We start from the raw sequence: 13,082 nt of genomic DNA, 5'->3' as shown, positions 1-13,082 counted from the left end.
CAGTATGTAAAAGGACTCAATATAATAATATTGGTAGTTAATTATTTGTAATTGGTTCTTATTACTATTTCATACATAATACAAAACAAGTCAGGTGTCAGGAACAATTTCCACACAAGTTTTCGATTATACAAACAAGAGACTTAACTTATAAACATATTTCAGATCATACATAAAAACATCTAAAAGCAATAAAAACAAGTGGTTTCATAAAATATAAAATATGAAAATACGCATGCATACATAAAATATAAAATCTGTGTCTCCCAAATACTCACTCATAGAGTAGTAAGCTTTTATTAATAATGTATTTTTGACTACTATTTTAAATTTATTGAAAGGAAGATCTTTGTAGCAGTTTGGTAGATGATTAAACAAAGTTATTGCCATGTATTTTGGGCAACGTTCTGTTTTTTGAAGACGGTGATTCGGCACTTCCAGGATTGCTGCATTTCTTGTGTGATATCTACTGTTTCCCAGCGCTTTGAATGAGGCCAACTCTGTTTTGGCATATATCAGTATATGCATGACATACAAAGAATGGAAAGTCAGGATTTTCAGCTGTACAAATATATTCTTACAGATTACTCTCCTGGCCACTCCAACAATATTTCTAACGGCTCTTTTCTGGAGTTTGAGTACCCTATCGGCCTCCTGTGATACTTCCCATACTATGATTCCATATGTCATTACTGACTGAAAGTGTGCAAAATATATTATCATCAGTACTGATTTTTCGACGGTCTTCCTGATTTGGTACAGGAGATAACACTTTGGAGCTAGTTTTTTGCACACATCATTTATATGGGTAGTCCATGTATAGCGTTCATTCACATACAGCCCAAGGAACTTCGTAGAAGGTGCTTGAGTGGTAGATCTGCCGTTAGATTTTAGCAACAAGCTGTGGTCGAGTTTATTATTTGAGTGACTAAATCTTCTAAAATTCCTCAGATATTTTGATTTCTTCATTGGCCTTCAGGACTATTTGCTCTACATTGCTCCCTGTAGCTATGAGGGAGGTGTCGTCTGCATACATTGTACAACTTTCATTAGAAATGTCATTCACGTATATCAGATATAACAGAGGACCTAAAACAGAACCCTGGGGAACCCTTACATCATTTGTTGTTTTCAGCGAAGTGTGATTGTTTGCTTGAACATACTGCATCCTGTTTGTCAGATAACTATTTAGCAAATTATGTACCACTCCTCTGAAACCGTACAGTTCTAGTTTTGTTAAAAAAATTTCATGGTTGACAAGATCGAATGCCTTGCTTAGATCCAAAAAGGTGCAAACTACTTTGTTACCTGTGTCTAACTCCTCCGAAAGTCTATTTACAAGCGTCACCATTGCATTTGAGGTTGATTTGCCTTTTTGGAACCCATACTGATTCGTGTTCATTAAATCGAACCTATCCATGAATTCTGACAAATTAGTAATTATATGAACGAATTGAGTGCTTTTTCTTATGATGTTATGCAGATTTGGTGCTGAAGAGCCAATAAGGCAAGTGTCTTACGCGAAACATCGGATGTCCACCAGTGAAGATGACAGTATTCCATGTAAGTGAAATTTTACCTCTCATTAACTATATTGAGTAGTTTGAAATACAAATTGAATGGAGAAAAGTGTTTTTAGTATAATTCAGTGTTCATATAAAAGTATTCGTTTTGAAAGTATTTTTCTTTCGTGTAATTTAATATTTATATGAAATTAGCTGTTTTTTACCAGTTTGTATCTGAAAGTTATTAATTTTCATGATCATACATCTTTGTATTCAATTCAATTTTTATTTCCTTAAAATTAGAGTATCGAATCTTAACGTATTACTCTTTAGAATAAATTTTGAGATCGACCGCATTAGCCTAGGCAAAATTGCTTGCCTGCCATGTGCTGATCAGAGAAATTTAGAATTAAGTGTACATTGTTTGACATGGTGAGTAAGCAAAATAAACTATATTTCTTATATTGAATATTTTACTTTCGGATGGGATCAAGAAATATTTTGACTTTTGAACATATAATAAAAGTTCATTATACTGCCTTTGTAAACATCTAATATTAAAGTGGATAATTCCTATACCGTACTTGTTTTCATCCGCTCTACCCTGTATATGGACGTTATCACATATTTTTGTGTCTATTTCAGCATTATCGTATAATACATCCAAAAAATCTATCATAGTACAAACATTTTTATGCTCCCAATAAATGAATGAAAAGAAAATTTTATATTTAATCGAACATACAACAAGTAATAACAAAGGAAAAAAATTGAATAAATACCTGAGCATATAATTTCTTCTAAGAGATATTCATTTATATTCATTTATTAGCAAAGTACTGCGCTACCTGTAATATAATCATTGAACTTCTTCTCGTTGTGAGAATTTTGTAAAGTCATCTTTATTTTTGATAATACCTATGCACGTTATTGTCTTTATTGATGTAGATTTTACCATTGTGGGTCCATACATTTTTGAGTCCGAATTTTTCAATTGCTATATTTCATAGTTTCACCCTTGATCCAGTTAGGTCTTCCCTTATGACTATCCCTGTTCCTTTGAGAAACTTTTTCTTTCCATAGATCTCCAAGTCGTTGAGTTTCAGAAAGATTCCTCTTGTTTTGCTTTCTTCTTTCTTACCAATCCTGTAGCATATAGAGATGTCCTTATTCTATAGGTTTAGTAACATTTTTGTATTGAAGAGTTTTTTCAATTCATCTCTTGTGTTTTCATTTGGTTTTTCTTCGAGGCTGAATATTCTTAGGTTATACGATCTCGTAGCTTGGTCCATCCGATCAAGTCTATATTCCATTTTATTCTTTTCTTCTTTAGCCATTTTCATTTCCTTTTCCAGGAGTTTAATTTTATTCTCAAACTTTTCGTTCAGTTTAGAGTAATTTTGGCTGAGCGCTGCCACTGTGGATTCGACCTTCAGTAATTTCTCGTCTATGGTTTTTGTTATAGCCTCAAAGACTTTCTTTACTATTTGAGAGATAAGACTAGCACTTTTTATGCCGTTGGTTACTGCTTGATTCACTGCTGATTCTATTTCTTCACGGATTTCCCTTGTTAGAACCATATTCCGGTTTCTAATTTCACAGAATTCAAAAGCAGTATAACACGTTACTAATTTTCACTTTTAAAAATTTTTATTTGCCGTAATAACTTATTTATTCACATATATTTGGGAGCTACAAATTTAGTCGACTACTCACTAGCCATGAACTTTTATGAATTATAGAATTACGTTTTTGAAATTGAGATATTTTAAAGGAATTACAAAAAATATTCAACTCACCTCTCTACATAGAAGCTGACTGCTCAACCTTTGGCTCATAATTCGATATTGTAATTTAACTTTCTCTTGAAATTTTGATGGGATTACAGATATCGTGGTGAGAGTATTACCCACAAACAGCACAAAAAACATGAAGCTCAAAATTGGAACCTGGAAATTAATAAAAATACCCTGAAATATCTATTCCAAATTTTTGACTATTTATGGTTGAGAGAATCATGTATGAATAGTTGCGACGATAGCTTATTTTTAAAACTCAAATCTGTCAACTTTTGAATTTTTCTGCATAAAGTAGATTGCAAATTGTCAGGTGGATATGGAGATTTTTCAGTCCTAGTACAAAGGCAAATAAGGTATTTACACAATCCATGACCAGTTAATAAGACAATCCTCACGCCATCTTCAAAATATCCTCATAGAATAAAATAGAATTTTATTAATCACTAAAATTTTTTGTTATATACAACAAGTAGTGTTAATACATACAAATAGAGCTTATACTCCTAAGTATCCAAACGCACAAAATTGAAAATCGATCTTTACATCAATACAATATCAATACATATAAGGAAGGTGATGATCCAGAAATCAATAAAATGTTGAGTGCTTATCAAAAGAAAATTCATACTACTAAATATCCTCACCATCACAATAATGCAAAAAAACTCAAAAAGGATATCTTCGAAGGGATTTTAAGGAATACAGCAATAACCCTTAACCAATAAAATACCTTAAATACATTATGCATTCAATATAGATCAATATGGCCCCTCACAGCATGTAATTCAAATTAATATTTTCGAAGATATTACAGATTTAAAATGCAGGGACATAGCGGATGCGGCGGTATCGGCCGGGAGGCCGACAGCAGGTGCCTATAAATAGTGCGTCGAAGGCCGCCCTTTGCCCTATAGCACGTTATGATTAGCAGCGATCGCACGCGTTTATATGTATCTTCAGTATCAGCATTGCACCTGTGCGGAGCCGGACGGCTCGCTAGTTATTCTATATTTTCCTTTTCATTTTATATTTGTAATAATAGATTTAAGTAGATTATTCTACATTATATTAAATCGTATACTGGCTGATGAATAAATAGATGGTGTAATGTTAGCGCAAAATGAAAATATTTACTTACATGCCAAGTTGTTTCGTGATCATAGCTCAAAGAGTATAGAGTGTATGCATTATAAAACTGGAAAATGTAACCAGCAAATAGGAATGGCAACAAAAAACTGAGACCCCTCCACATCCAAGAATGGAAACCCTCAATTGTGATATCCATATTGTGCCTTTCACCAAGAGCCTTTAACCTATATAACACTCCTCGTTGATATCGGAATTGAAGATATTGTACGAGACCTGAAAATTTCAGAAAGTTACATTTAGAAACCAAAACAACAAACAAACAAAACAAAAGCAACCAAAATAGAAAACACTGTTTACCAGCTGAAAAATATTAGGCAAAAAATTGGAGTAATACGAAACTAAAATCATGATGAAAAGAGAATTGAAAATTTCTATGTTTTTACCACTTTTATTTGTAACTAACGTTACTGCAGTTTCGTCCTATATGGACATTCTCAAACCACGTAGCAACGGCTACATCCATCAATTTATTGAAACTAAAATCACTTATTGGTGAAAAATCTTAGATTCGGAGCAATAATCAATGGTAAAATATCGCATTTTGACATTATACAGGGTGATTCAAAAGTACTTTGACAAACTTCAGGAGGTGATTCCTCACAATATTCTAATATGAATTGTCCAAATAAATAAATGTCCGGAAACGATTCGTTTCCAAGATACAGGATGTTGAAGTTTTATTTTTATTTTCGTTTTTTTTAAATAACTTTTGAAATACTGAACTTAATTAAACGAAATTTGGTAATAGGAGGTTTTTGAGGTGTCGAATTCGAACCTGATGTTCTTATTGCTCTTACTCGTAGGGGGCACCACCTACACATCTTTTTCTTTTTTAAAAATTCATAACTTTTTTGGGCGTACTTCTAGCACATTTTTCAGTTAAAAAATCGATTCCTCTATCATATCTACGTAAATAAGCTACCCTTGTTACTAGTCGCTGTAAGCAACCGTTTTCTAAATATTTGGACTTGAAAACTTCAAGTCGATTATTTGATAATCGATGCATGTTGAAGTTATTACGAATATTTTGCTTTTTTCACAAGAATGCTTTGGAAATGAATTTGACGTTTTACTCGTTTGAAGAGGTCATACCTGTTGGGTACGTTCCTTTATGACATCCTTAAGCGAAATACTTATTTTTGCAAGAAATGTCAACATTTTATTTGAGGAAATTTTGAATATGTAGAATAAACTAAAATAAACGAAACTAAATTGTATTCAAATAAATTGTTGGAAGTGTCCACCTTCAGCTAAGATACAGGCAGTCAGTCGTCTAGTCATTGAATCTCGTACCCGCTCAAAAATTATTGGTGTGTTTCTTATTGTTTCACAGGCGTCTACCATTCGGTTTCTTAGATCTTCCTCGTTCACTACTGGAGTCTTATAAACTAGTGACTTCAAATGTCCCCAAAAATAAAAATCTATCGGGTTTAGATCTGGGGACCTTGGTGCACACGCCTGGTTGGGTTCTTCTACACCCCTACCGATCCATCGATTTGGATAGACTGTGTTAAGGAATTCCCTGGCTACAACGCTAAAATGGGCCGGAGCCCCATCATGCATAATCCACATGCGGATACGAATTGTAATGGTATATTCTGAAGTAGTCCCGGCAATTCATTTTCTAAATAGTGTCTGTAAGTTGCGCCATTCAATCAGAGCGGAAGAAAGAAAGGACCTATCAAGTAATTATCAATTATTGCCGCCCATACATTTACAGAAAACTGATACTGATAATGCCTTTCACTAACTGCGTGCGGATTTTCGAGAGCCCAAACATGGTTGTTATGAAAGTTTGTGATAGCATTTCGGGAGAAGTTTGCCTCGTCCGTGAAGAGTCCATATCTTAAATATTGAGGATTTCCAGCCAATTTTCTCAAAAACCATTGACACATAGTAATGCGTTGGGGAAAGTCTCGTGGCAAAAGAGCTTGTACCCTTTGAATATGGTATGGATAAAACTGTTGATCGTGGATAATTCTCCAAAGTGTGGACTGAGTAGAATTGATAGCTTCAGCAATTACTCTTGTGCTTGTTTCTGGATTCTCCTCGAGAGCATTCAAAACAGCTTCTTCCAATTCTGGGGTTCGGACTGCTCGTGGTCTTCCAATAATATCAGCTGCCCTCTTAAAGCTACCTGTTTCTGCCAAACGACGGTGGAGACTAGCAAATGTTGGAGCTGAAAGCAGTACTCGATTAGAAAATCGCTCTTGGTAAATACGTCTTGCTTCGCGCGCATTGCCATCCGCAAGGCCATAAACGAAATGCATATCGGCTAAATGAGCATTATTGTTTAAATAATCCATTTTTTCAAAATAAGTGTTTTCTACTTCTACATACAGAAACTTCAACAAAACGTCTAACTCTCACAAAATATGTAATTACCAAAACTACTCACAAACGTCAAATTTATTTCCAAAGCATTCTTATGAAAAATGCAAAATATTCGTAATGACTTCAACATGCATCGATTATCAAATAATCAACTTGAAGATTTCAAGTCCAAATATTTAGAAAACGGTTGCTTACAGCGACTAGTAACAAGGGTAGCTTATTTACGTAAATATGATAGAGGAATCGATTTTTTTACTGAAAAATGTGCTAGAATTACGCCCAAAAAAGTTATGAATATTTAAAAAAGATAAAGACGTGTAGGTGGCGCCCCCTACGAGTAAGAGCAATAAGAACATCAGGTTCGAATTTAACACCTCACCTCCTATTACCAAGTTCATTATTTCAAAAGTTATTTGAAAAGAAACGAAAATAAAAATAAAACTTCCAACATCCTGTATCTTGGAAACGAAGCGTTTCCGGACATTTATTCATTTGGACAATTCATATTAGAATATTGTGAGGAATCACCTCCTGAAGTTTGTCAAAGTACTTTTGAATCACCCTGTATTTTCATTCATTTCAGGTATTGCAGTTCATGTTGAATAAAAATGACAAAAAAAGATGTTCAAGAATTATCTTTTATATGATTTGGATCTCCTAAAAATTTCTCAACTTGCTTTCTCTATCATAATATAGTCACAACTTGCACCATTATTGAAAAAGTACAATAGTAACACGAACACAAATAATTCAATAATATCCATTTGTTATTACCATTGTTGGGAATCATAAAATATTATTTGAATGATATGTAAATATTGGCATCCCAATGATCCAATTCTGCTTCAGAAAAAAGGAATACAGGATGTTTGCTAGAACTAATCACATGGGAAAGAAAGGTTTTGGCTTTCTACTTCTCCATTTTGATACAAAATATGTGGGAATCTTCCAAAAATTAACCTCTCCTAAACATATACCCCTTTCAATTTGAATTAATTACATTGACATAAAAGATATAGTTGATTTAATGAGACACTTTTTTCACACCAGAACTATAGAACTCTCAACGAGCGTTTCGCTACATCAAAGAATCCTCAGGATGTCTTGAATGGGTCTTAGGAATTTCACCCATCAGAATCTAACCCAAACGAGTTTCCATGGCAACTAACTCACATTGCAAGGAATGTCGAACAGCAGTTCCAGTTATCAAGTTTTCGATATCTGAGAGTAAATTTGGTTCAGTCACTTCTTTAGTAGTTAAGTCTATTCATTTTATCGACATTTTCATTTTTGAAGGTTTTATTGTATTTGATAGTTTGTCTCTTTTTTTTTGTCTAGCCAAATATTGTTACAAACTTTATTTGTTTATTCGAAAGGTTCCCTAAATTTTTTAAATCATTGTGTGATTTTGATTTGTCATTGAAATCATGAATGTCATAAGAATTTTTTCCATTTGTAGAATTAAAAAGGATATTCAAATTTTCATTATTAATTTCTATATTTGAAGGTACCACATTGTTTTTTCTGCATTGAAAGAGAAAAATTTTTCTGTTGCGATGCAATGCAACAGGTCTACAATAAAACAAACTCAAAAATTACAGAATCATTATTGAATTTGAAGGAATGATCATTTGAAAAGATTACAAACAACTTGTGTGATCGAATATAATTTTCTCATGAGACATAATTCGAATTAATTCCTTCGTTTCAGTTTTTCATTCAGTACGTTGTGATTTGTTCCGAAGAGATGCAGCTGTTTATAGGCAAGTACTGGTTTATAAAGTATACATAAGTGAATACAGTTTTTGAACTCTTTTTCAATACAAAAAGTATGTAGCGGTTGTTTGAGTTAAAGTGATATATCCTGCATATTAGTGCTGACTTGGATAATATTCGGAATAAACTTGTTTGAGATTTTAAACAACAATAATTTTTTTCCAAAAAGAAATGTCTTTGGGTTTTCCAAAATCTTTTATGATTCTAAACCACAGCTTAATAGCCTCAAAAATGAAATGACCTGAAATGAAATATATTTTGCAATGGCATATCCGCATATTTCCTTAAATATAAGGTCATGGGGATGTGGCAGAGATCTTAATAGAATATTTGTTGACCGAAAGCGCATTATAAGACTGATTTTTGACATGGATTATCGTGATAGCCGCAAACTCATTCTAGTAAGGGAAAATATATTATCAGTTCCATGCATATATACAGGGTGTTTCAGAATTCGACGGACAAACTTATACCACGTCATTCCTCTTGCAAAATGATGAAAAATGAGGTAGGACATGTGTGTCCGGAAATGAGCCGATTCAGAAATACAGGGCGTTGAAGTTGCAAAATAAAAAGACCCTTTTCGTCGTAGCTCTCGGACTAAAAGGAATAAATTAATGAAACTCAGCAAATCGATTACGAGCTAGAATGTGCTTCCTCCAGTGATATGTTTGCTTCAGTATCAGTAGCCAGTGGCGTTCCAGCGGGGTAATAGCTTATATTTCCCCCCTTATTTTTTACGCCACTGACTTTATATCCACAACCGTCTTTTTTTGAATTCCTTGATCAATTTTACGTAAAAACCAAATAAACATTCACTATGAAAAAACCAGTAGTTTTCGAGAAAAATTGAGTTGAACTGATAGGTGCATTCTCATATGGGAATATTAATAATCGAGTAAAATAATCAAAATTCCAAAACCGAAATTATTTGAACTCTTTCATCATTCTACCATTCATTGTGTGCTTGAAAAATTATTCACTTCGGCAACATATTGCGGATTTTCTACCATTTTACCAACTTTTTTTGCAGATATGTTGTGAGCCCGCAGACCTACTGAATGGCTTTACCTCGAGATTTATTTTTTAATAAAATGTTCCATCCAAACGATTTTCAAAGACAATTACGAATAGTTGGCAAAACTGAACTCAGAATGTTTTATCGAATTATCTTCTCTCACTGGGTAAAAATCCAAGTTTTATCGATTAACCAAAATACCATTACTTGTTTCAACCTTAGCCATCTACAATGTTTCCTGGGCATATCTATTATAGTTTTGTTAGATAACTGTACCGATATTCTCGAGTTCTTCAGCCACTGGTTGAATAGTTTCAGAATACATTCACGTGACTTATAACAATCTTTGATCCACCTAAGCAATGAGGATTACTTTATTCATTGACAACAATAAATTTGTTAGGGGGCTGTGGAAATGAAATGAGATTCGTATGACACTTCCAAGTTAACGTAGCTGTCAGAAAGTGTTTGATTGTGTATTTCGTATAATAAAAATGAATTTTACATTCGAAGAGTTAGCGGACATGCACCTTATTTATGGAAAATCGGGACGAAATGGAAGGTTGGCACAAAGAATGTATCGTGAAAATTTTCCTGGAAGAAATAGAATTCCTAATTGAAAAATGTTCGAAAACGTGGACAGAAGACTCAGGGAAACAGGAAGTTTTTTAATTACCAGAAGGAATGCAGGTATACAGAGAACTGTAAGAAATTATATCACAGAAGAGGAGATATTGAACTATGCTGCTGAACATCCGTCTGAAAGTAGTAGATCTATAGCTAGAGTGCTGCATGTGTCTTCATCATCTGTTTGGAGGACTTTGCATGAACAGCAGTTATACCCAGTTCAGGCACTGAAACCAGAGGACTATCCAGATCGAATTGAATTTTCTCGATGGTTTTTAAGTATGTGGAGAAATAATCCGGAATTTATCAAGCAAGTGTTATACACTGATGAGGCAAAATTCACAAGGGAAGGTATTTTCAATTCTCGCAATAGCCATATTTGGGCCGAGGAAAATCCTTTTGCTATTCATCCTCATGGCCATCAAACAAAATTTTCATTGAATGTTTGGGCAGGAATAGTAGAAAACCGTTTAGTTGGTCCTCATCTTTTACCAGATAATTTGAATGGGGACAATTATAGCACTTTCTTGGGAGAAGTATTGCCTGAATTGTTAGAAGATGTTCCTCTGAATATCCGGAATGGAATGTGGTTTCAGCACGACGGTGCTTCTGTTCATTTTTCGTTAGCTGCTAGAGAGTACCTAAATCGGAAATTCGGTGACAATTGGATTGGTCGAGGTGGACCCCACAAATGGCCTGCCAGATCACCAGATTTGAATCCTGTTGACTATTTTCTTTGGGGTCATATGAAGTCACTGGTTTATGAAACAGAACCAAAAAGCCAAGAAGAATTAGTCGCCCGCATTCAAGCTGCATCGATAACGATTGCCGAAAATTTAGAATCATTTGAAAAAGTGCGATTTTCTATGTTGCGCCGTTGCAGATCGTGTATAGAAGAAGAAGAAGAAAGAAATTTATTCATTCATGGACCAACTACATGGTATCGAACATGTCAACTTATACTTATAAATATGTAAACAAACAAACATGTAAATATACATTCAATACATATAAACACAGGACCATAAAATACAGATATATATACATATATGTATAAATAAAAATGTAAAAACGTATAGATGTACAAGTGTAAAAATGTAAGATTAAAACATAAAAGAATAAGATTATTTACACACAGATATCCACAAAAACTCAATCAGCAAAATACTCTTGTAATGTATAATAAGATTTAGCCAATAAGAAATCTTTCAGTGATTTTTTTAATTCGATAGTATTACAGGCCTTCATTAGATTAGGGAGTTTATTATATATTTTTACCCCAGCATAAGTTGGCGATTTTTCAAATGCGGATGTTCTGTGAGTCATTGTTAATAAATTTGAAGCATTTCTAGTGCAATATTGATGGTGGTAATTGTTTTTTATTAGCTCATTTTCATGCTTTTTAATGTGTAAGCAACTTTTATAAATATAAATGCAGCAAACTGTCATAATCTTTTTACTCTTAAAAATTTCCCTGCAAGAATCACGTGGCTTCATGTTGAACATCATTCTAACAATTCTTTTTTGTGTAACAAATATCCTATTTATTTCTGTAGCATTTCCCCATAACGTGATGTGAAAAGATAGTGCAGAATATACTAATGCATAATAAACTTGGATAAGTATATTCTCATGAAGTTCATACCTCAATTGCAGAATTGCGAAGTATGACTTGGATAGTTTTTTAGATAAACCTTCAATATGCTCAGACCATGAGAGTGATTTATCAATCATTACACCCAGAAACTTAGTGGAGTTATGTGTCTGTAGGACTTTACTATCGATCAAATTGTTCTTATTGAAATATATAATTTTCGTTTTCTGTGCATTTAGCATCAGTTTATTGGAATGACAATATTTTGTCATTTCACTAATACAGAGTTCGACCGATAAAATCATATCCTCCATAGATGACTCAGCTACAGCAAATGTTGTGTCATCAGCAAAATTGATTAGATAAAAGCGCCTATCGACATTAATTTGGAGGTCATTGAGAAATAGTAAGAAAAGCAATGGTCCCAGAATTGAACCTTGCGCTACTCCAACATCAACTGAATATCTTTCTGACTCAACACTATCTATTTCTACAAAGAATTTTCTATTTGATAGGAATGAAATGATCCAGTCAAGAATATTTCCCCTAATGCCAATATTATACAGTTTGGAAGCCATAAACACTTTATCAATACAGTCGAAAGCTTTAGACAAGTCAAAGAAAATTCCTGCCACGTGCTTCCTATCGTCCATATTCCTAGATATGAAATCAACAAAAAGGGTAGTAGCAGATTCAGTTGACCTGCCCATGCGAAATCCATGTTGAGAATCAGATAAAATTTTATGACTTATTAAAAAATTCATTAGTCTATTGTACATTAGTCTTTCTAAAATTTTGAAAAAATACTGAGAAGACTAATTGGTCTATAATTATCAATTTCTGATCTATTACCACTTTTATGTATGGCGATCACTTTACTCAATTTCAGCACATCTGGAAATTCACCTGTTTCAATAGACATATTGATCAGGTCAGTTAGGGGTTGCACCACACTAATGGAAACTAGTTTCAAAACATTGGGAAATACATTATCAGGTCCTGATGCCGTTTTAGTGTTGACGGAAAAAATTTCGAACAATTACCCTATTGATTATTCATCAGATGTTCTCATTATTATTCAAAAGCACATTTGAATTTTCAATGTAAATTTCAAAAAGAAATTCGTGTTTATGACTCACTGTTCTAGAATTTCAACAGTATTGTTTCTTATCACATTATCTAAAATATGTGTAGAGAAGGTATATTTTGAACATGATATTTCTACTCAAAGATGAATTATGAGTACCGACATCCAACTAAGAGTTATGTAATTAGCTGTA

At 33.5% G+C, this 13,082-nt stretch overlaps 1 protein-coding gene across 1 annotated transcript in view; it reads right to left on the bottom strand.

The window, feature by feature from the left end:
• Positions 1-13,082, bottom strand: part of Tmem120b (transmembrane protein 120B) — a 67,886-nt gene that overhangs the window by 11,924 nt on the left and 42,880 nt on the right. Inside the window, exons 5-6 of the mRNA XM_074186731.1 lie at positions 4,443-4,666; positions 3,305-3,454 (exon numbers count right to left, since the gene is read on the bottom strand). Of these exons, the coding sequence (XP_074042832.1) occupies positions 3,305-3,454; positions 4,443-4,666 (374 nt within the window). The remainder of the gene's footprint in view (positions 1-3,304; positions 3,455-4,442; positions 4,667-13,082) is intronic.

This window comes from Leptinotarsa decemlineata, unplaced genomic scaffold, assembly GCF_025532065.1.
Source record: "Leptinotarsa decemlineata unplaced genomic scaffold, Ldec_3_MD MMD2_P_RNA_scaffold_4, whole genome shotgun sequence".
In the NCBI taxonomy this organism is placed as follows: Eukaryota; Metazoa; Arthropoda; class Insecta; order Coleoptera; family Chrysomelidae; genus Leptinotarsa; species Leptinotarsa decemlineata.
Note: the sequence above shows the minus strand (reverse complement) of the source record. Positions and strands in the feature narration are given on the sequence as shown.